The sequence below is a fragment of the Bombina bombina genome, chromosome 6 (genome assembly GCF_027579735.1).
Source record: "Bombina bombina isolate aBomBom1 chromosome 6, aBomBom1.pri, whole genome shotgun sequence".
Classification (NCBI taxonomy): Eukaryota; Metazoa; Chordata; class Amphibia; order Anura; family Bombinatoridae; genus Bombina; species Bombina bombina.
The window spans coordinates 518,416,458-518,441,891 of NC_069504.1; the positions used below are offsets into that span (position 1 = coordinate 518,416,458).

The 25,434-nt window shown below is 39.0% G+C and overlaps 1 protein-coding gene across 1 annotated transcript in view; it reads left to right on the plus strand.

Annotated features, from left to right (window-relative positions):
- The window catches only part of LOC128664506 (lamin-L(III)-like), a 102,291-nt gene that overhangs the window by 16,371 nt on the left and 60,486 nt on the right, over positions 1–25,434 (plus strand). Inside the window, exons 2-3 of the mRNA XM_053719327.1 lie at positions 8,873–9,029; positions 17,434–17,559. Of these exons, the coding sequence (XP_053575302.1) occupies positions 8,873–9,029; positions 17,434–17,559 (283 nt within the window). The remainder of the gene's footprint in view (positions 1–8,872; positions 9,030–17,433; positions 17,560–25,434) is intronic.

Genomic DNA, 25,434 nt, shown 5'->3' on the forward strand with positions numbered 1-25,434 from the left:
TTCTATCAAAAGGTCACTCAATTGCTCAATTAAAGTTCCAAATAATTGATCATGTTCCCATCCCTCGTAGAGGTGGAAATAGAGAATTAATTTTAAAGAAAAGAGAATCTATGTGGATCTATAGGTTAGATTGTATGTTCCCAAAGGGTATGAACCGTGAAATAGATCTAAATATTTTTCTCTAGATTTTTCTGTAGATTTGCTTAGATTCTACTTTTCCAAATGTGATTATTAGAAAAAAGAAACCCTTTCTTCCGGATCTGTAACTACTCCATAAGAGGTTTTTCTGTAAAACAATTGTTATTTTGAAAGAAATTGTTTTTCTGTAAAAATTTTTGTAAAAAGTATTCTTGTATGTTTCAATACATGTATGTAGCATGGTTAGACGTTTTTAAAGTATATTATGTTATTCTTTATACTGACCACTAGGTGGCATTTACACTTAAGAGTTAAAATTCTGACATTGAATGTTATAATTAGCAACACCTGTGGTAGAGGGTATTTAAGAGAGGTGTTTAGTATGTTTAAGTTATATGATTAAGGGTATTTGAGCCCGAAACGTCATGATTTTGTGTGCCTTGGTACAATAAAATTGGAATAATTTGTACAATTGGAGGTGCTGCTTGAACTTTTTTCATTTGAATTACAAATCTGGAGCTTTGGCAGGAGCTCTTCAAGCTGGCACTCCTATCACCAGTGCTGGAGGTTAACATTTTGCTTTATATTAGGACACACAATGTAATATTTTAGACAATGATTTTAAAATTTGAATGATGTTTGATTCAATATAATCTTAAACTGATAGCTCAAAGGGATAGCCCACCTAACATTAAACTGTCATGATTCAGATACAGCAGAAATTAAAATCACCTCTTTACTGTCATGCTATTTTTAGTGTATTTCTTCCTTCTCTTGAATTTCATTTTCATTAAGAAATGTCATCATATGCCAGACGATTTTATAACACCTGTGTAGGGGTGGTTTTTAAAACTAGATTGCAATCCAGAGGGGTTACACAGGTACAGAGAGAAAACTGGCCCAGCTCTTAAAATATCCATTGATTGTAAATTAAATACATATGATACCCTGATGACATGTTATATTCACAATTATTCCTGCTCAGAATAATAATACATTTACACTATATACATATATTGGTATAAATAAACACAGACATGAAAGACAACATTGTTTAGAACAAAAAAGGAATTTAGGGACATGTAAATATGTATACACAAAGTAATCCACTTAGGGAAGTCTCCCTATGTGTGATGCGGGAATCCAGACATGCTCAGTGTGCCTAGAGGGATATGTCTGCACCTCACTGACGAGGCCCACAATAGGCCGAAACGTACGTCTGGGGTTTTGCTGCATCTCTCGTTCAGAGAGGGATTGCCTGGTATTTTGGGGCTGGGCTGTACTGTGAAGTCAGGATCAGACTGAAATGCTTCAGGAAAGTTCTTCTCTGTGAAAGGCACATGTTGGGCAAAATGAGGCTGCTTCTTGGGTGGTAACTAGCCATAGAACAAGCTATTATGCTATTGTTCGTTCTCAGGTTGAGCGCTTCTCTCAGGAAAAACCTGAATAACTGCAACATCGATGACTGTTAGTTAACAGTCCGATGCTCATCGCACCATACTTGACGCACGTGTTTTTGACGTGTTTTTTTATAAATAAGAGCATTGTATGTGGATCCACTGCAGCGATGTCTGGCGAGCATTTTGACGCCTGCGAACGCACTGAGATTGACGCTATGATAAATAAGCCCCCATATGTTTTACGATTGTAAAAAAAAACTGTTAAATGTAAATAACTTTTGGTATGTTTTATCAAATGTCCTGAAAATTTTAGAATATGTTTGAATAGATAGATTAATGTATTGTGGGACGTTTGGGGGAAATTGGTTAAGATCTAAGATAAATTTGGTACGTTAAGCCACATTAAGCTCCCCAAAAAGCAAGCTTAATGTCACTTATTTGCCTTGTGGAACACCAAAATCCATGAAACTTCTAGGATAGGTTTGGAAAGTGAAACACTGAGTTTGTGCCAAGTTTCAAGGCAATTGATTGAAGTTTTGGTGAATTTTGGTACATTAAGCTCTTTTTACATAAAGCTGCTCACATTAAGGCCTAGATTTGGAGTTTGGCGATAGCCGTGAAAACCAGCGTTAGAGGCTCCCAACGCTGGTTTTAGGCTACCTCCGGTATTTGGAGTCACTCAAAAAAGGGTCTAACGCTCACTTTTCAGCCGCAACTTTTCCATACCGCAGATCCCCTTACGTTAATTGCGTATCCTATCTTTTCAATGGGATTTTTCTAACTCCGGTATTTAGAGTCGTGTCTGAAGTGAGAAATCTAACGCCAAAACTCCAGCCGCAGAAAAAAGTCAGTAGTTAAGAGCTTTCTGGGCTAACGCCGGTTCATAAAGCTCTTAACTACTGTGCTCTAAAGTACACTAACACCCATAAACTACCTATGTACTCCTAAACAGAGGCCCCCCCACATCGCCGCCACTCGATTTAATTTTTTTTAACCCCTAATCTGCCGACCGCCACCTACGTTATCCTTATGTACCCCTAATCTGCTGCCCCTAACACCGCCGACCCCTATATTATATTTATTAACCCCTAATCTGCACCCCACAACGTCGCCTACACTTATTAACCCCTAATCTGCCGAGTGGACCGCACCGCTATCATAATAAAGTTATTAACCCCTACTCCGCCTCACTAACCCTATAATAAATAGTATTAACCCCTAATCTGCCGACTGGAGCTCACCGCTATTCTAATAAATGTATTAACCCCTAAAGCTAAGTCTAACCCTAACACTAACACCCCCCTAACTTAAATATAATTTAAATCTAACGAAATTAATTAACTTATTAAATAAATTATTCCTATTTAAAGCTAAATACTTACCTGTAAAATAAATCCTAATATAGCTACAATATAAATTATAATTATATTATAGCTATTTTAGGATTAATATTTATTTTACAGGTAACTTTGTATTTATTTTAACCAGGTACAATAGCTATTAAATAGTTAATAACTATTTAATAGCTAAAATACAATATCAATACATTAATTAAATACAATACCTACAAATAACTACAATGAAATAAAACTAAAGTACAAAAAATAAAAAAATATTTACAAACATAAGGAAAATCTTACAACAATTTTAAACTAATTACACCTACTCTAAGCCCCCTAATAAAATAACAAAGCCCCCCAAAATAAAAAATGCCCTACCCTATTCTAAATTACTAAAGTTCAAAGCTCTTTTACCTTACCAGCCCTGAACAGGGCCCTTTGCGGGGCATGCCCCAAAGAATTCAGCTCTTTTGCCTGTAAAAAAAGCATACAATACCCCCCCCCCCAACATTACAACCCACCACCCACATACCCCTAATCTAACCCAAACCCCCCTTAAATAAACCTAACACTAAGCCCCTGAAGATCATCCTACCTTGTCTTCACCATATCAGGTTCACCGATCGGTCCTGGCTCCAAAATCTTCATCCAACCCAAGCGGGGGCTGGCGATCCATCATCCGGCGGCTGAAGAGGTCCAGAAGAGGCTCCAAAGTCTTCATCCTATCCGGGAAGAAGAGTAGATCAAGACCGGCAACCATCTTCCAAGCGGCATCTTCTATCTTCATCCGATGAGGACCGGCTCCATCCTGAAGACCTCCACCGCGGACCCATCTTCATCCGGCGACGTCCAACTGAAGAATGACGGTTCCTTTAAGGGACGTCATCCAAGATAGCATCCCTCGAATTCCGATTGGCTGATAGAATCCTATCAGCCAATCGGAATTAAGGTAGGAATATTCTGATTGGCTGATCCAATCAGCCAATCAGATTGAGCTTGCATTCTATTGGCTGATCGGAACAGCCAATAGAATGCAAGCTCAATCTGATTGGTTAAGCCAATCGGATTGAACTTGATTCTGATTGGCTGATTCCATCAGCCAATCAGAATATTCCTACCTTAATTCCGATTGGCTGATAGGATTCTATCAGCCAATCGGAATTCGAGGGATGCCATCTTGGATGACGTCCCTTAAAGGAACAGTCATTCTTCAGTTGGACGTCGCCGGATGAAGATGGGTCCGCGGTGGAGGTCTTCAGGATGGAGCCGGTCCTCATCGGATGAAGATAGAAGATGCCGCTTGGAAGATGATGGTTGCCGGTCCGGATCTACTCTTCTTCCCGGATAGGATGAAGACTTTGGAGCCTCTTCTGGACCTCTTCAGCCGCCGGATGATGGATCTCCAGCCCCCGCTTGGGTTGGATGAAGATTTTGGAGCCAGGACCGATCGGTGAACCTGGTATGGTGAAGACAAGGCAGGATGATCTTCAGGGGCTTAGTGTTAGGTTTATTTAAGGGGGGTTTGGGTTAGATTAGGGGTATGTGGGTGGTGGGTTGTAATGTTGGGGGGGGGGTATTGTATTTTTTTTTTTTTTTTTTTTTTTTAACAGGCAAAAGAGCTGAATTCTTTGGGGCATGCCCCGCAAAGGGCCCTGTTCAGGGCTGGTAAGGTAAAAGAGCTTTGAACTTCAGTAATTTAGAATAGGGTAGGGCATTTTTTATTAGGGGGCTTAGAGTAGGTGTAATTAGTTTAAAATTGTTGTAAGATTTTCCTTACGTTTGTAAATATTTTTTTATTTTTTTGTAACTTAGTTCTTTTTTATTTTTTGTACTTTAGTTAGTTTATTTAATTGTAGGTAATTGTAGATATTTTATTTAATTAATTTAATGATAGTGTAGTGTTAGGTTTAATTGTAACTTAGGTTAGGATTTATTTTACAGGTAATTTTGTTATTTTAACTAGGTAACTATTAAATAGTTATTAACTATTTAATAGCTATTGTACCTGGTTAAAATAATTACAAAGTTACCTGTAAAATAAATATTAATCCTAAAATAGCTATAATATAATTATAGTTTATAGTGTAGCTATATTAGGATTTATTTTACAGGTAAGTATTTAGCTTTAAATAGGAATAATTTATTTAATAAGAGATAATTAATTTCGTTAGATGTAAATTATATTTAAATTAGGGGGGTGTTAGTGTTAGGGTTAGACTTAGCTTTAGGGGTTAATACATTTATTAGAATAGCGGTGAGCTCCAGTCGGCAGATTAGGGGTTAATAATTGAAGTTAGGTGTCGGCGATGTTAGGGAGGGCAGATTAGGGGTTAATACTATTTATTATAGCGTTAGTGAGGCGGATTAGGGCATAATAACTTTATTATAGTAGCGCTCAGGTCCGGTCGGCAGATTAGGGGTTAATAAGTGGAGGCGACGTTGTGGGGGGGCAGATTAGGGGTTAATAAATATAATATAGGTGTCGGTGGTGTTAGGGGCAGCAGATTAGGGGTACATAGGGATAATGTAAGTAGCGGCGGTTTACGGAGCGGCAGATTAGGGGTTAATAATAATATGCAGGGGTCAGCAATAGCGGGGGCGGCAGAATAGGGGTTAATAAGTGTAAGGTTAGGGGTGTTTAGACTCGGGGTACATGTTAGAGTGTTAGGTGCAGACGTAGGAAGTGTTTCCCCATAGCAAACAATGGGGCTGCGTTAGGAGCTGAACGCGGCTTTTTTGCAGGTGTTAGGTTTTTTTTCAGCTCAAACAGCCCCATTGTTTCCCATGGGGGAATCGTGCACGAGCACGTTTTTGAGGCTGGCCGCGTCCGTAAGCAACTCTGGTATCGAGAGTTGCAGTGGCGTTAAATATGCTCTACGCTCCTTTTTTGGAGCCTAACGCAGCCTTTATGTGGACTCTCAATACCAGAGTTATTTTTATGGTGCGGCCAGAAAAAAGCCAGCGTTAGCTACGCGGGTCCTTACCGACAAAACTCTAAATCTAGCCGTTTGTTTTAAGATTGAAAAAAAATTGTTAAATGCGAATAACTTTTGGTATGTTTTATCAAATTTCCTGAAATTTTCAGATTGTTTGAATAGATAGATTAATATATTGTGAGAAGTTTGGGGGAAGTTGGTTAAGATCTAAGTTCAATTTTGTACGTTAAGCCACATTAAGCTCCCCAAAAAACAAGCTTAATGTCACTCCTTTGCCTTGTGGGAAACCAAATACCATGAAACTTCTAGGATAGGTTTGGAAAATGACAAACTGAGTTTGTGCCAAGTTTCAAGGCAATTGATCGATGTTTAGGTGAATTTTGGTACATTAAGATCTTTTTACATTAAACTGCTCACATTAAATGTTTTATTATTGTAAAAAAATTATTAAATGTGAATAACTTTTGGTATGTTTTATCAAATGTTCTGACATTTTCAGAATATGTTTGAATAGATAGATTAATGTATTGTGAGAAGTTTGGGGGAAATTGGTTAAGATCTAAGTTCAATTTTGTACGTTAAGCCACATTAAGCTCCCCAAAAAACAAGCTTAATGTCACTCATTTTCTTTGTGGAATTCCAAAATCCATAAAACTTCTAGGATAGGCTTGGATAGTGGAAATCTTGGGTTGTGCAAAATTATGCAGCAATTGATTAACATTTGGCCACTTTTTTTCTCATTACGCCACATTAAGCTCCCCAAAAAACAAGCTTAATGTCACTCATTTGCCTTGTGGGACACCAAATACCATGAAACTTCTAGGATAGGTTTGGAAAATGACAAACTGAGTTTGTGCCAAGTTTCAAGGCAACTGATTGATGTTTAGGTGAATTTTGGTACATTAGGCTCTTTTTACATTAAAGGGACAGTACACTGTAAAATTATTTTTCCATAAATGTATTTTAAATGACTTGTTATACCAACTGCAGAGTATAAAATATTTGAGAAATTGCATTTTCTGGTTTATTTGTGTATCTGAAGTAGCTGGTTTTGTGCTTTGAAACCACAGCCTATTACAATGGGTTGAGCTTCAGGTAATATCAGATCTCATTATGTTATCACTTTAATGTACACAGACTTGCTTCCTTATCTTATATTTGTCTGGAACACCAAAGCTCAATACATAGAGAGAACAATGGAAAATTATCATTTTATTACTTAACTATCATGCCCCCTACTAAGGGTGTAATCTCTTCTGCTGGCTGTGTTTACTTAGGTTTGTCAATAGCGTATAGGTTGGGAAACCACAATCTAAATCAGCTATTTCAAATGCTGATATATGAGTAAAGGAGCTACTTGCAACCAATTTAATACACTCTAGCAGGTAAAAAGGATAATTGGGAATAATTTAAAGGGGAGAAAGTTTTTAGCTGAACTGTCCCTTTAAGCTGCTCACATTAAATGTTTTAGGATTGTAAAAAAAATAGTTAAATGTGAATAACTTTTGGTATGTTTTATCAAATGTTCTGAAATTTTTAGAATATATTTGAATAGATAGATTAATATATTGTGAGAAGTTTGGGGGAAATTGGTTAAGATCTAAGTTCAATTTTGTACGTTAAGCCACATTAAGCTCCCCAACAAACAAGCTTAATGTCACTCATTTGCCTTGTGGAATTCCAAAATCCATGAAACTTCTAGGATAGGCTTGGATAGTGGAAATCTTGGGTTGTGCAAAATTATGCAGCAATTGATTAACATTTGGTCACTTTTTTACTCATTATGCTACATTAAGCCATTTTCACATTAAATGTTTTAGGATGTCCCCACAAAAAGTTACTATCTCACAGGGTTTAAAGCCCTTTTTAGCATTGCTATATTTTACAAAGCCAGTGCATTAGCACAACAGATTAGATGAGGACACCTAGGTTGCTACACAGGCACCTCTTGCTAATTGAAACTAAAAGTTTACACTTGTTTCTTCTGTATTTAAACAGATTTTTTTTCAATATATCTACTTATAATTTTCATGTCAACCTTTCCTTTGAATGTAACATTTTGCAGTATGTAGCATTTTACTGTTGTAATGTCCATTTTAATTTTAGTTGTGATGTGTTCAGGATGTTTGTGGCTATCATAATATCCTAAAGGGACATGAAACCCAAAGGTTTTTTCTTTCATGATTTAGATAGAGAATGTAATTTTAAACAACTTCCCATTTGACTTTAATTAAATGTTCTTTGTTCTCTTGGTATGCTTTTGTTGAAAATAAGGGAAGTAAGCATGTGTCTGAAGCACTATATTGTAGCAGTTTTACAAGAATGTTATACATATGCAAGAACATGTGCATGCTACCTACCTAGGTATCTTCCACAAATAATCCAATTACAACAAATCAAATCTGATAATACAGTATGCTCGGTCTAAATCACAAAATAAAAATTGTGGGTTTCCTGTCCTTTTTAAAGTTTTCTAGAGTTCTTGAATATTTCTATTTCTTTTACAAAAGGTATCCATCTACCAAGTACATGATGAAGTGCATGTGCCCATGTGCGAAACGCTTAAGATAGGAGCTTACCAAGTGTCTGATGAAAAGCCTGCTCCTAAATAAAACTTAATTTCACCCACTCTCTAAGACTCAGCGTTCCTTTTTCCTCATTCGTATACAGTGTTTATATACTGGTTATACTTTCTGTTTGAATCACAAGGCAATAAAGACAGCTCAATTAAAGTACAGCATTTTGTTATAGTTCTTGAAAGGTAGAGCTTTGTGAAATTAAAAACAGTCTGACTTAATCCATAATTTTTCATTCCTTACAAAGATGGAATTAAATAAAAATGAATTTGAAACGCTATAAAAGTGGTGTAAAATGCACTAAACTAGTTATGAGTTATAGAAACTATTCCTACACTTTAACCCTTGCTATTTTTGACAGTGTTCCTGTACATCTATTTTAAATAAGCTTAATGCGTGTCTATATAAGAACATATTTCAATATCCTTTTTATGTACTGTTAACTTTTTCCATCAACTTGACGTGTCAAAATGTCCCTACAGATGTAATAAAAAGGAAAATGATTTAAGCCTTGCTCAGAATCAGTTGAGAGAATTAGAAGCTAAGTTGAACTCCAAAGAAGCCGATCTTGCAACTGCGTATAGTGGGAAAAGAAACCTTGAAGGACAACTCCAAGATCTGAAAGCTCAGTTATCTGATGTAAGAGAGGAATTTTGTTTAAATAAATAGCGCATTGAGGTCTAGATTACGAGTGGCGCGCTAACTGTTGTGCGGAAGTGATGAGGGGATAGCGCTACTTCTGAACTCTAGTTAACTGTTACTCACCAAAACAGTTGCACTCATAACACTAATAATTGTATTTTATAAAAATTGCAATAACTTATAAGGGCTCAAACATATGAGGATCTCGGGTGAAAAAAAGAGGGCTGCAAAGGGCTTTAACATAGACATAGCCTAAATGTATGTGTGTGTGTGTATAGATATATTTTACCGAAAAAACATCAGATACATAGCATTTTTTGTATTTAAGCATAAATAGAACATATTCTGCTATGCGAAAACATCGGAATGTAAAATATTAATATTTACATGTTGGGTTAGCGCACTTGAGAAAATGCAATCGGGTTTGCACGAGAGTAAGGTTGTTGTGTTTTTTTTTTGTTTTGTTTTTTGTTTTTTTCATCAAATTTTCACCTTCTATTGAAGTGTATGGGGGAATATGGTTACGTTGTTATATTTGCTGTTTGGCTCTTTACGCAATCCATGTTAGCGAGCAAAAACTTTTTTTTAAATTTAATATGCGTGCTACGTGATGCTAGCAAACTACTGCTCCACTCTTAATCTAGCCCTGAATGGTATTTTGTGCATTGAATGAATGCATTTTTAGCTTTTCTACCTAAATATTTATTATAAATAGTATGCTATCTCCTGTTTTTGTTTTTTAAATTGTTTTTAAACTGTTAAAGGGGCATGAAACATTTGTTTTTCTGCAATGTACGGGAAATAATTTTAGTAAATTTAGCACACCCATGGGTGCATGTTTACTTCTGCCTATATTTTTCTTTCTCATCAGTACATACAATCCAGCACTAAACTGTTATCCAACATTTAAAGGGACAGTATACTGTAAAATAGTTTTTCCCTTAATGTGTTTACCATTGCTTTTCTTACCAACTGCAGAGTAAAAAATGTATGAAAATTAGCTTTTTAAGGTTTATTTCTGTATATTAAAGCTCTGATTTTGTGTTTTGAAGCCACAGCCTAATAAAATGGGTTGAGCTTGTAGGTATAATCAGATCTCATTACTGTATCACATTGTGCACATATACCTGCTTCTTTATCTTATATCTGTCCTTAAAACAATCACCAATACTTTGAGAGAACAATGGAAAATCAACATTTTACTACCTTATCTCTGCTTTATCACACTGGGAGTGTAATTTCTTATGCTGGCTGTGTTTACAAAGCTTATCTATAGCTGGTACGCGCGGCCACAAACTTTCAGAATAGGTGGGGATACCACATGCTAAATTAACAATTTCAAATGCCAATATAAGGGTAAAGGAGCTACTTGTAAACAATTTAATACACTCCAGCAGGTAAAGTGGATCATTGGGAACAAATTAAAGGGGAGAACATTTTTGAGTAAACTGTCCCTTTAATGTTACACTTAAAAGGTTAAAATTGATAAATTGCAATAAAATACTTCTATTTAATGCTACATGCAAACAATTTTGAAACGGCAGCAGTGTTAAAATAAATGTTACATCAAGGAGCCCCTTGAAAATTGCAATCTGCAAATTTGCAAACAATGTCCCAAGTAGACATGATATTAAATCCTTCGTAGGACATATATTGTGATGGGGATCCGCTTTAATTAGCAGTGGATGTTTAACACCAATTCACAGTCAGACTCCCAGTTTTGGTATTGTGAAATACCTGTCTGCGAGACAGCAGGTGCAATGTATATCATTTACCCAAACATCCACTGCTAACTAGATTTGCAGACTGCAATTTTCAAGGGGCCCCTTGTTATGTTTATTTGAACACTGCTGCCGTTTCAAAATTGTTTGCATGTAGCATTAAATAGTCTATTGCATACCACTAGCAGTTAGTACTGTATTATTGTTTCAGATTTAACCCTTTAAGTGTAACATTAATTGTTGGATAATAGTTTAGTGCTGTATAAGCCTGCCCTTTTCCCCATTTTTTCCTCATTCTGCCTACTACTTAAATACTTCTCAACTTTTTCTACTTTTTAATTTAAACTCTTCCAGTATTGATTAACTGTGTGGTGCTGTTACATTAAAACAAGTGTGTATATATTTTTATTTATACACACACACACGTCTTTCCCGGTTTTTGGTGAGCACGGCGGATTGCCGTTATAAGTTTTGACTTGTCTTGATGAAGGCTTCTGCGAAAGCTGAAACGTCGACCTATAAATGATGTTACTAAGAGAAATAAATGATAACCTGTTGCTGACACGCAATTATCACAAATCCTGAGAGTGCCCTACATTTCTTCTGTTAAGTGTGATCAGTCCACGGGTCATCATTACTTGTGGGATATTAACTGCTCCCCTACAGGAAGTGCAAGAGGATTCACCCAGCAGAGTTGCTATATAGCTCCTCCCCTCTACGTCACCTCCAGTCATTCTCTTGCACCCAACGACTAGATAGGATGTGTGAGAGGACTATGGTGATATATTTAGTTTTTATATCTTCAATCAAAAGTTTGTTATTTTATAATAGCACTGGAGTGTGTTATTCCTTCTCTGGTAGAATTTGAAGAAGAATCTACCTGAGTTTTTCTATGATTTTAGCCGGAGTAGTTAAGATCATATTGCTGTTTCTCGGCCATCTGAGGAGAGGTAAACTTCAGATCAGGGGACAGCAGGCAGATTAATCTGCAAAGAGGTATGTAGCAGTTTATTATTTTCTGACATGGAATTGATGAGAAAATCCTGCCATACCGTTATAATGTAAACTCAGCCTTGAATGCAGTAGATGTAGCTGATATCAGGCTGTCATGTATGTATATTTTACACTTCAGTTTTCTGGGAAATGGTACTTCTCTGGCTTTTAAACTGTATACATAGACTTAACCTATTTTGCAGGGACTTGCAATAGGTTTTAAATGACAATTAATTATTGAGGTAAATGTTTTTTTGCTGGCATGTAAAAACGTTTTTTTCTCTGAGGTACTGGGTGAAAAAATGTTTTGGGCACTTTTTTTCCACTTGGCAATAGTTTTGATTTAAATTAGAGCAGTTCACTGATCCCTCTCACTGTTATGTGCGTGGGGGAGGGGCCATTTTGGTGCTTTCACTATGCATCAGAAAAACTCAGTCAGAGGTTCATTTTCTTCCTGCATGATCCGGTTCATCTCTACAGAGTTCAGGGATCTCAAGAGTCTTTTTTGAGGGAAGTAATCATTCACAGCAGAGCTGTGCTGATTGTATTGACTGTGATATAAAAAACGTTTATTTGTGTATTTTTTTTTTTTCTGCTGCCTGGGTTAGTTATCATTTTCTGAGGGGAACAATCCTTTGCTAAAACTGTATATTCTGACAAAGATTGATGCTATAACTTAATTATTTTATCTGTTATAATATTTTCTGTGCTTCTTAAAGGCACAGTTCGTTTTCATATTATTTGTAAATTACTTTGAAAAGTATTTCCAAGTTGCTGTTTATTTGCTAGTGTGTTAAACATGTCTGATTCAGAGGAATATCTCTGTGCTATATGTGTTAATGCCAAAGTGGAGCCCAATAGAAATTTATGTACTAAATGTATTGATGCTACTTTAAAAAATAGTCAATCTGTACAAATTGAACATATTTCACCAAACAACGAGGGGAGAGTTATGCCGACTAACTCGCCTCACGTGTCAGTACCTGCATCTCCCGCTCAGGAGGTGCGTGATATTGTAGCGCCGAGTGCATCTGGGCGGCCATTACAAATCACATTACAAGATATGGCTACTGTTATGACTGAAGTTTTGGCTAAACTACCAGAACTAAGAGGTAAACGTGATCACTCTGGGATGAGAACAGAGTGCGCTGATAATGCAAGGGCCATGTCTGATACTGCGTCACAGTTTGCAGAACGTGAAGACGGAGAGCTTCATTCTGTGGGTGACGGTTCTGATCCAAATAAACTGGACTCAGACATTTCAAATTTTAAATTTAAGCTTGAGAACCTCTGTGTGTTACTAGGGGAGGTATTAGCGGCTCTGAATGATTGTAACACAGTTGCAATCCCAGAAAAAATGTGTAGGTTGGATAAATATTTTGCGGTACCGACGAGTACTGACGTTTTTTCTATACCTAAGAGACTTACTGACATTGTTACTAAGGAGTGGGATAGACCCGGTGTGCCTTTCTCACCCCCTCCTATATTCAGAAAAATGTTTCCAATAGACGCCGCCACACGGGACTTATGGCAAATGGTCCCTAAGGTGGAGGGAGCAGTTTCTACTTTAGCTAAGCGTACCACTATCCCAGTGGAGGATAGCTGTGCTTTTTCAGATCCAATGGATAAAAAATTAGAGGGTTACCTTAAGAAAATGTTTGTTCAACAAGGGTTTATATTGCAACCTCTTGCATGTATTGCGCCTGTCACGGCTGCAGCAGCATTTTGGTTTGAGTCTCTGGAAGAGACACTTCAATCATCCACACTAGATGACATCACACACAAACTTAAATTCCTTAAGTTAGCTAATTCATTTATTTCAGATGCCGTAGTACATTTAACTAAACTTGCGGCTAAAAATTCAGGATTCGCCATTCAGGCACGCAGAGCTCTGTGGCTAAAATCCTGGTCAGCTGATGTTACGTCTAAATCTAAATTGCTTAATATTCCTTTCAAAGGGCAGACCTTATTCGGGCCCGGCTTGAAAGAGATTATTGATGACATTACAGGAGGTAAAGGTCATGCCCTGCCTCAGGACAAGGCCAAAGCCAAGGCTAGACAGTCCAATTTTCGTTCCTTTCGTAATTTCAAAGCAGGAGCAGCATCAACTTCCTCTGCACCAAAACAGGAAGGAGCTGTTGCTCGCTACAGACAAGGCTGGAAACCTAACCAGTCCTGGAACAGGGGCAAACAGGCCAGAAAACCTGCTGCTGCCCCTAAGACAGCATGAATTGAGGGCCCCCGATCCGGGACCGGATCTAGTGGGGGGCAGACTTTCCCTCTTCGCCCAGGCTTGGGCAAGAGATGTTCAGGATCCCTGGGCGTTAGAGATCATATCTCAGGGATACCTTCTGGACTTCAAATCCTCTCCCCCAAGAGGGAGATTTCATCTGTCAAGGTTGTCAACAAACCTAACAAAGAAGGAAGCGTTTCTACGCTGCGTACAAGATCTTTTATTAATGGGAGTGATCCATCCAGTTCCGCGGTTGGAACAAGGACAAGGGTTTTACTCAAATCTGTTTGTAGTTCCCAAAAAGAGGGAACCTTCAGGCCAATCTTGGATTTAAAGATCCTAAACAAATTCCTAAGAGTTCCATCGTTCAAGATGGAAACTATTCGAACAATTTTGCCCATGATCCAAGAGGGTCAGTACTTGACCACAGTGGATTTAAAGGATGCTTACCTTCACATACCGATTCAAAGAATTCATTACCGGTATCTAAGGTTTGCCTTTTTAGACAGGCATTACCAGTTTGTAGCTCTTCCATTCGGACTGGCTACGGCTCCAAGAATCTTCACAAAGGTTCTGGGCACTCTTCTGGCGGTACTAAGACCGCGAGGAATTTCAGTAGCTCCGTACTTAGACGACATACTGATACAAGCTTCAAGCTTTCAAACTGCCAAATCTCATACAGAGATAGTACTGGCATTTCTAAGGTCGCATGGATGGAAAGTGAACAAAGAGAAAAGTTCTCTCTTTCCACTCACAAGAGTTCCCTTCCTGGGGACTCTGATAGATTCTGTAGAAATGAAGATTTACCTGACAGAGGACAGGTTAACAAAACTTCAAAATGCATGCCGTGTCCTTCATTCCATTCAAGAGACCAGAAATTCTCTTCTATGGTGGCTTTATCGGCCACATCTGTCCAGGGGAATGCCATTCAGCAGGCCAGACTGGTCAATTGTAACAACAGACGCCAGCCTACTAGGTTGGGGCGCTGTCTGGAATTCTCTGAAGGCTCAGGGACTATGGAATCAGGAGGAGAGTCTTCTTCCAATAAACATTCTGGAATTGAGAGCAGTCCTCAATGCTCTTCTGGCTTGGCCCCAGTTAGCAACTCGGGGGTTCATCAGGTTCCAGTCGGACAACATCACGACTGTAGCTTATATCAACCATCAGGGAGGGACAAGAAGCTCCCTAGCAATGATGGAAGTATCGAAGATAATTCGCTGGGCAGAGTCTCACTCTTGCCACCTGTCTGCAATCCACATCCCGGGAGTGGAGAACTGGGAGGCGGATTTCTTAAGTCGTCAGACTTTTCATCCGGGGGAGTGGGAACTTCATCCAGAGGTCTTTGACCAAATACTTCCACGTTGGGGCAAACCAGAGATAGATCTCATGGCGTCTCGACAGAACGCTAAGCTTCCGCGCTACGGGTCCAGATCCAGGGATCCGGGAGCGGTCCTGATAGATGCCTTGACAGCACCATGGACCTTCAGGATGGCTTTTGTGTTTCCACCTTTCCCGATGCTTCCTCGATTGATTGCCAGAATCAAACAGGAGAAAGCATCAGTGATTCTAATAGCGCCTGCATGGCCACGCAGGACTTGGTATACAGATCTGGTGGACATGTCATTCTGTCCACCTTGGTCGTTACCTCTGAAACAGGACCTTCTGATTCAGGGTCCTTTCAAACATCAAAATCTAACTTCTCTGAAGCTGACTGCTTGGAAATTGAACGCTTGATCTTATCAAAGCGTGGTTTTTCTGAGTCAGTTATTGATACCTTAATACAGGCTAGGAAGCCTGTCACCAGAAAGATTTACCATAAAATATGGCGTAAATACCTATATTGGTGCGAATCCAAAGGTTACTCTTGGAGTAAGGTTAGGATTCCTAGGATATTGTCTTTTCTACAAGAAGGTTTAGAAAAGGGGTTATCCGCTAGTTCCTTAAAGGGACAGATCTCAGCTCTGTCCATTCTGTTACACAAGCGTCTGTCAGAAGTTCCAGACGTTCAGGCTTTTTGTCAGGCTTTGGCCAGGATTAAACCTGTGTTTAAAGCTGTGGCTCCACCATGGAGTTTAAACCTTGTTCTTAACCTTTTACAGGGTGTTCCGTTTGAACCCCTTCATTCCATTGATATAAAGTTGTTATCTTGGAAAGTTCTATTTTTAATGGCTATTTCCTCGGCTCGAAGAGTCTCTGAGTTATCAGCCTTACATTGTGATTCTCCTTATTTGATTTTTCACTCGGATAAGGTAGTTCTGCGTACTAAGCCTGGGTTCTTACCTAAGGTAGTCACTAACAGGAATATCAATCAGGAGATTGTTGTTCCATCCTTGTGCCCAAATCCTTCTTCGAGGAAGGAACGTCTTTTGCACAATCTGGATGTAGTTCGTGCCCTTAAATTTTATTTACAGGCAACTAAAGATTTTCGACAAACGTCTTCCCTGTTTGTCGTTTACTCTGGTCAGAGGAGAGGTCAAAAAGCTTCTGCTACCTCTCTCTCTTTTTGGCTTCGTAGCATAATTCGTTTAGCTTATGAGACTGCTGGACAGCAGCCTCCTGAAAGAATTACAGCTCATTCCACTAGAGCTGTGGCTTCCACTTGGGCCTTTAAGAATGAGGCCTCTGTTGAATAGATTTGCAAGGCTGCAACTTGGTCTTCGCTTCATACTTTTTCCAAATTTTACAAATTTGACACTTTTGCTTCCTCGGAGGCTATTTTTGGGAGAAAGGTTCTTCAGGCAGTGGTTCCTTCTGTATAAAGAGCCTGCCTATCCCTCCCGTCATCCGTGTACTTTTGCTTTGGTATTGGTATCCCACAAGTAATGATGACCCGTGGACTGATCACACTTAACAGAAGAAAACATAATTTATGCTTACCTGATAAATTCCTTTCTTCTGTAGTGTGATCAGTCCACGGCCCGCCCTGTTTTTTAAGGCAGGTAAATATTTTTTAAATTATACTCCAGTCACCACTACACCCTTGGCTTCTCCTTTCTCGTTGGTCCTTGGTCGAATGACTGGAGGTGACGTAGAGGGGAGGAGCTATATAGCAAATCTGCTGGGTGAATCCTCTTGCACTTCCTGTAGGGGAGCAGTTAATATCCCACAAGTAATGATGACCCGTGGACTGATCACACTACAGAAGAAAGGAATTTATCAGGTAAGCATAAATTATGTTTTCTGCATTCTGATCTACATATTGTTTGAGGATTGCACCCAGGTTCTGAATTATTCACCAAAGTAGGAGTGCTGGAACACCTGCTGCTTCAAATTTATATATATATATTTTCTACACACTATACTGGAACCAACTGTTCGGGTTGATAAATGTTACATTTTCACTTAAATATTTTTTTGGATTATGGAAGTATTATTGTTGTATAATTTATTTTGATGGACTACATTAAGATTACATTGTTTTGATAAATATGACCTATTTTCTTTTGTTTTCTAGCTTGAATCTTCTTTAAATGATGTTACGAAACAATTGCATGATGAGATGTTATGTAGAGTTGACTTGGAAAATAAAATGCAAACTCTTAGGGAGCAAATGGATTTCCAAAATAATCTTCATGAACAGGTATGCTACACTTTTTTTTTTATTCTTTGTGTTTGTGTGAGAATTATTTATTTAATTTTTAATTTGGACAGCTTATACCTTACCCTCTGTGCTTGATTTATGGGCTAGCAAATGTATCAATCAAGCACTTCTTCTGTTTCTGGATAGTCTCTGGGCATGTGCACAATATGCTAATCTTGTAGTTTTATGATAACATTTTTTTTATTTTTAAAATTGTGGCTAGCTTAGAATTGTACTTTTATGTCCCTTTTTATCTAGAGCTTGTAGTATCTACTTTGCATTTTTTTATAATGTTCTACAGGCAGGATGATTTCAGTTGTTTATTTTCTTGTAATGAGAAGGACAATGTCACGTCAGGTGTGTTTACGTTTTTTGTTACTTTTTTTTTTTTTCTTTTTAAGAGCATTTACATTTTTTTTTTAGACCATCCCACTTTTATGGTTTTGAAGAGGTATTTCGTTAATGGAGCATTGGGCTTCAAAATTGTTGTTCTTATCTCTATAGGCTCAGAGAGGAGGATCTTTTGACCATGATTTTATACTTTGTGCCAAAATCAGTTTAAATGTAAACAGCAGAGATGTAATGTTAAAGGGACACTGAACCCAAATTTTTTCTTTCGTGATTCATATAGAGCATGAAATTTTAAGCAACTTTCTAGTTTACTCCTATTATCAAATGTTCTTAAAGGGCCACTGTAAGTAAATATTTTCTATGCCTGTTAGTAACTAACTACCCCAAATACGCTTTTTATCAATAGCATTTCATTAACATATCTCTACCGTATATCAGAAATCTTGTCTGCAAATTTAATTGTTTTCCAAACCCACTCCGTGGGTGTCCTTTGCTCTGTACCAATCAGTTTACAATACCTAGGTTTCAAAATGGCGCTTTAAACACAAAGTTATTGGTTTAAGTATTTTGAACACTCAGTGCTGAAAATAGTGGGCAGGATAACGTGACATCATCGGCGAATAAAAGATATAACTTTTAGAACGTTATGAAACTTTGTTTTGGAGAAAATATAGGTCAGTAGGTTTTAATTAATGTTTATTAACTTTAATATGTTAGTTGTTTAGCTTAAAAATTATAACAGAAAGTAATCCTTTAATTCTCTTGGTATCTTCATTTGAAATGCAAGTTTAGATGCCGGCCCATTTTTGGTGAACAACCTGTGTTGTTCTTGCTGATTGGTGGATAAATTCATCCACTAATAAAAAAAAAAAAAAAAAAAAAAAAAGTGCTGTCCAGAGTCCTGAACCCAAAAAAAGCTTAGATGCCTTTTTCAAATCAAGATAGCAAGAGAACGAATAAAATTTGGTGATAGGAGTAAATTAGAAAGTTGCTTAAAATTGCATGTTCTATCTGAATCATGAAAGAAAAAAAAAATTGGGTTCAGTGTCACTTTAATCTGCTGAGGTTTTTTCAGTACATAACACATCTATGCAATTGGAAGAGGAAAGCTGCTTTTTTTTTATTATGCAGCTTTTCTGTTTTGTATTTATTTTTATTTTAAAGGCACATAAAACCCACATTTTTCTCCTGGATATATGAATGTTATTTTCTACGAAAACTTGTGTTTTTTTTTTTTTTTTTTTTTTTTATGGCAGCCTTCCCCTTTTTATTACCCGAAAGCAGGTATATCATGGGTTAAGAAATTCCAATTTATTCTAAAGATGTGGTGAGTCCACGGGTTCATCTTAATTACTGTTGGGAATACCACAGCAAAAACTGTTAAGCATCACTTCCCTACCCATAAACCCTAGTCATTCTCTTTGCCTCTAAGTGCATGGAGGAGGTGACGTTTAGGTGTAATTTAAAATAATTTGTTCAGTTAAGATGGATTACTTCAAGCAAGCTACAGTGTATAGCCTTACTCCACGTTAGTCTTTGCGGTCGAGCTGTGGTGGTTTTAAAGCAGTGGAGAACATTCAAAGTGGTGCTTGCTGTGTTTTCTTCACTTACGCTGCTCTGACCTCAGATATCTAAGTTGGTTACTTTGCTATCTGTTCTGGACCTAGTCTCTGTGAGGAAGATGTGTCCTCTCATACTTAGGAGCTGTCTTCATGTCGGACAGCTGAGCGGGTAAGTGCGGGTCTTCCTAGTGGGTGAGGAGCACTTAAGATTCCCTGCGGGGATATACTAAGGATGATACTAGCTCATCCCTGGAGTCGGGGTTTAATTGACATGTGCAGGCATAGTGTTTTGGGAGACAGTATGGGACACTTTTTGTGTTTAACTGAGGGCTCGTTTGTGTAGGGGCACTGAACTGATATTTAGTTTTGCATTCTGTTCCGACGGGCGGTTTAAGTTTAACCACGCCCTCTCCTCAGCACCCACGGGAGGTTTTCCCGCCTTCCAGACGTCTGCTTGCCGTCATTGGGCCTGCTGTCCTAGCTCCGTTCAATGCAGAGGCTGTTGGCATATACGGCTGCGTGGTGAGGGAGCGCATAGAAGTTGGGAGTTCCGCTTCAGGTGGTTGTAAGGGCACTGAGGTGTGGAGGGAGACTAAATCGGAGGTTAAACATTTTTTCTTAAATAAATTTATTTGAATTGGTTCTTCTAAGTAGTTTGATCCTTTTAGTTTTTAGCTAATTAGTGCTAACCGTTTTCGGATGGCTGGGGTAATAACCAGACATGTCTGATATGGATCAGGAGTCCGCTCCAATTTAATCCTTGTTTATTGTGTTTAGATGCACATATTGCAGCCCCTATGCAGTTCTGTTCTTCCTGTGTTAAACAGGCATTGTAGGGTAAAGATAAGCTATTTAATGTGGAGCCTAATGTCTCTCAGGAGGACGTTTAGTTAATTGCCATGTGATGTTCAATCCTTATCAATACTTGCTATTATTCTAAAATTTATAGCTGTCTTATTCCATAGTTTTAACCTCTCACCCTGACCAGACCAGAATCTAACTTTCCAATTGGCCTTTCCAATTGTCTTTGATTAGCAATCAACTAAATTTAGTGGACTCGACTGACTGCCCTGCCTGCATATATTTCACACTAGTTTGGGATGTTCATTGCACTGGGATGTGCATTGCTATAACAACATATGTTCACATTTTTTAAAGTGAACATTTTATAAGTAAGGCATTAACAATAGAATTATACAAGAATTGAACAAGGATTGGACAAGGGGCAAGAAAAAGGCAGGTACTTTTGTAATATTATATTTTATATTCCTTATTGTTTTCTTATGCAGTTGCTACTGTAATACTGTGTCTTATGCGTTTAACTGGTTCCCTCTTTTGTAAAAATGCCTAATCTTCATATTCATTTTTGCTGCCTCTTGTCTCTATAACAAACTACATTATTCAATTACCCCTTCTCCCTCTCCACCTGCGCTGTTAATTAGCCCATCTCTCTTAAACTCACCTTACTTTTGTACTCACAAACTTTACCTATTCCTAAACACTCTTTCCCCCCCTGCACCTCGTCTCAAAAGCAGTCTCATTACTGCAAATCTGTATCATCTCATCTCCCTCTCCCTCTTGCTTTTACTAACTGATGGTGACATCTCCCCTAATCCTGGTCCCCAACAACTGCCTAGCCGTGCACATCCATGTGTACCGTCCCACAGACTCAGAAAACAAAACTCTGACAACCTTACCCACATTCCTCTTGTGCACTCTGGAAATCTTGCTCTGTTTGCAACAAGCTCACTTCTGTACATGACCTCTCTATCTCCCACTCCCTCAATCTTCTGGCCCTAACAGAAACCTGGCTCTCTCACATGGTGGTCTCCACTTCAGCCACACTCCTAGGTCTGGTAATAGACAAGGAGGTGGTGTGGGTATTTTGCTTTCCTCTTGTTGCACCTTTCAATAAATACATCCCATCTCTTCCCTCACATTTTCCACATTCGAAACCCACATGATTCACTTATTCTCTACTCTTTCTATACGTGTTGTGGTCATATACCGTCCTCCTGGCTCCTCAACTAAATTTCTAGATCACTTAGCTGCCTGGCTGCCTTCTTTCCTTTCCTCAGACACCCCTTCCTTCATTCTTGGCGACTTCAACATCCCTCTTGACAATCCCACTGCCTCCTCTGCAAAACAACTTCTGCAACTCACTTCCTATTTCGGTTTGTCACAATTGAGTGATTCTCCCACTCACAAAGATGGTCACTCCCTTGGCTTAATCTTTAGCTATCGATTCACTCTCTCAAACTTCACAAACTCCCTCTTTCTGACCACCATCTCCTTACTTGCAACATATCATCTCTCCCTACAACTCTCCCTCCTTCTTCTGCTCCTCACACCAAACTTCACAGAAGCATTATGTCATTAGATCAACAGCTTTCTAATTCCCTCAAACCTCTCCTCTCATCCTTCTCCTCCTTCTCCTGCCCTGACCAATCTATCTGTCACTATAATTCCACCCTTACATCCGCCCTTGACATATTCCTATGACACGATACCTACGCAGATGTTCCCGTACTGCTGAGCGGCACTGGAGAAAATCTAGGAGCTCAGCTGATTTTCAACATTACAAATTTATCTTGAACTCCTACTATTCTGCCCTTTAATCTCCATAAGCAACACTACTTCTCTACTCCTTATCTCTAATCTTTCTTCAAACCCAAAACGTTTGTTCTCCACTTTCAATACCCTTCTCTGCCCTCCCCCACCTCCTAATACAACTTCTCTGTCAGCTCAAGACTTTGCCAGCCACTTCAATAACAAAATCCACTCCATCAGAAATGAAATCGGCTCTCAACATAATTCCATTCTCTCACCCCCTCAAATGCTCTCAATCAACCACAACCCACATAACCTTAAACTTAGCTCATTCTCCCCTGTTACTGAGGAAGAAGTTTCGGCACTTATACTGCGCTCTCACCTCACTACCTGTCCCCTTGACCCTATCCCCTCACAGCTGCTACCCTTACCACTATACTCACACACGCTTTCAACCTCTCCCTCAGCACCGGTATATTTCCCTCTTTGCTGAAACTTGCACTGGTCACACCTATCCTCAAAAAACCTTCCCTTGATCCTACCTCCCTATCCAACTACCGCCCTATTTCCCTCCTCCCTCTTGCCTTAAAGCTTCTCGAAAAACTAGTTTATGCAAGCCTATCCCATTTCCTTACAATAAACTCCCTCTTTGACCCACTGCAATCTGGATTTCGTCCCCATCACTCAACAGAGACGGCAATTGTTAAGGTTACCAATGACCTACTTACAGCAAAATCAAAAGGCCACTTCTCTCTGCTTATCCTCCTTGATCTGTCTGCAGCCTTTGACACTGTTGACCACCCTCTTTTGCTCCAAAACCTCGAATCCTTCGGCATCTGTGACACAGCCCTTTTGTTGCTCTCTTCCTACCTGTCAAACAGTACCTGTAGTGTAGCCTTCTCTGGGGCCTCCTCTGCCCCGTCACCACTTTCTGTCGGAGTACCACAAGGCTCTGTCCTCGGTTCCTTTCTCAATCTACTTGTCATCACTAGGTTCCCTAATAAAGTCCCACAGTTTACAATATCATTTGTATGCCGACGACACCCAAATCTACTTCTCTGCACCAGACCTATCTCCTTCCTTGCTAACCTTTGTCACTAACTGTCTTTCTCACATCTCTTCCTGGATGTCCTCTCACTACCTCAAGCTAAACTCTCCAAAACTGAGATCCTTATTTCCCCCCCTTCTTCCAAAATCTCCACCCCCAATCTCTCTCTAACTGTCAACAACTCCATTACCCCCTACCCCGCATGCCCGATGTCTCGGGGTCACATTTGACTCAGATCTTTTTCACTCCTCACATTCAGTCCTTGGGTAAAGCCTGCCGCTTCCACGTTAAAAACATCTCTAAAATTACACAAGACACAACTAAGATTTTAATCCACTCTTTCTCCTGTTAAGTGTAGTCAGTCCACGGGTCATCCATTACTTATGGGATATTAACTCCTCCCTAACAGGAAGTGCAAGAGGATCACCCAAGCAGAGCTGCTATATAGCTCCTCCCCTCTACGTCATACCCAGTCATTCTCTTGCACCCAACTAATAGATAGGATGTGTGAGAGGACTGTGGTTGTTAAACTTAGTTTTTATTTCTTCAATCAAAAGTTTATTTTAAACGGCACCGGAGTGTTGTTTTTTTCTCAGGCAGCATTAGAAGAAGAATCTACCTGAGTTTGTGTATGATCTTAGCGGACGTAACTAAGATCCATTTGCTGTTCTCTGCCATTCTGAGGAGCGAGGTAACTTCAGAACAGGGGACAGCGGGCAGGCTCACCTGCAAAGAGGTATGTTGCAGTATATTATGTTCTAAGGAATGGAATTGACTGAGAAAATACTGCTAATACCGATGTAATGTAAGTACAGCCTTAAATGCAGTAGTAGCAACTGGTATCAGGCTGATATGTATGTATGTTTACAATTAAGTATTTCTGGGGAATGGCACTTCACTGGGAAAATACTGTATACATATAACTTTTAGCCTAATCTGCAGTGTGAGCGACTAGCAGCAGGCTTTTTAATAACATTTCATAAATTATATTTTAAACGTTTGCTGGCATGTTAATCGTTTATTTATCTGAGGTACTTGGTGAAAAATTGTTTTGGGCGTTATTTTCCACATGGCTGTCGTTTGTTTTTGAATTAAAACAGTTTACTGAGCTTCCCTCACTGTTGTATTGTGAGTGGGAGGGGCCTATTTTGGCGCTTTTACTGCGCATTAGAAATTCAGTCACAGTCTGCCTTCTTCTCCCTGCATGATCCAGGACGTCTCTACAGAGCTCAGGGGTCTTCAAAACTAGTTTTGAGGGAGGTAATCACTCACAGCAGACCTGTGAGACTGTGCTTTGACTGTGATTAAAACGCTTATATTTTCAATTGTTATCCGTTTTTCTGATATTAAGGGGTTAATCATCCATTGCTAGTGAGTGCAATCCTTTGCTAACTTTATGCATTTACTGTGAAAATTTGGTTTCTATAACTAATCCGGTTCATTGTTATTTCAACTGTGACAGTTTTTGTGTGCTTCTTAAAGGCACAGTAACGTTTTTTATATTGCTTGCAAATTTATTTGAAGAGTATTTTCCAAGCTTGCTAGGCTAATTGCTAGTTTGTTTTAACATGTCTGACATAGAGGAATCTCTTTGTGCAATATGTTCAAAAGCCAATGTGGAGCCCAATAGAAATTTGTGTACTAATTGCATTGATGCTACTTTAAATAAAAGCCAATCTGTACATTTTAAGAAAATTTCACCAGACAACGAGGGGAAAGTTATGCCGACTAACTCTCCTCACGTGTCAGTACCTGCATCTCCCGCTCAGGAGGTGCGTGATATTGCGACGCCAAGTACATCAGGGCGGCCATTGCAAATCACTTTACAAGACATGGCTAATGTTATGACTGAAGTTTTATCTAAATTACCAGAACTTAGAGGTAAACGCGACCACTCTGGGGTGAGAACAGAGTACGCTGATAATGTTAGAACCATGTCTGATACTGCGTCACAAATGGCAGAACATGAAGACGGAGAGCTTCATTCTGTGGGTGACGGATCTGATCCAAATAAACTGGACTCAGACATTTCAAATTTTAAATTTAAGCTTGAGAACCTTCGTGTATTATTAGGGGAGGTATTAGCGGCTCTGAATGATTGTAACACGGTTGCAATCCCAGAGAAATTATGTAGGCTGGATAGATACTATGCGGTACCGGTGTGTACTGACGTTTTTCCTATACCTAAAAGGCTTACAGAAATTATTACCAAGGAGTGGGATAGGCCCGGTGTGCCCTTTTCCCCCCCCCTCCTATATTTAGAAAAATGTTTCCAATAGACGCCACCACACGGGACTTATGGCAGACGGTCCCTAAGGTGGAAGGAGCAGTTTCTACTCTGGCTAAGCGTACCACTATCCCGGT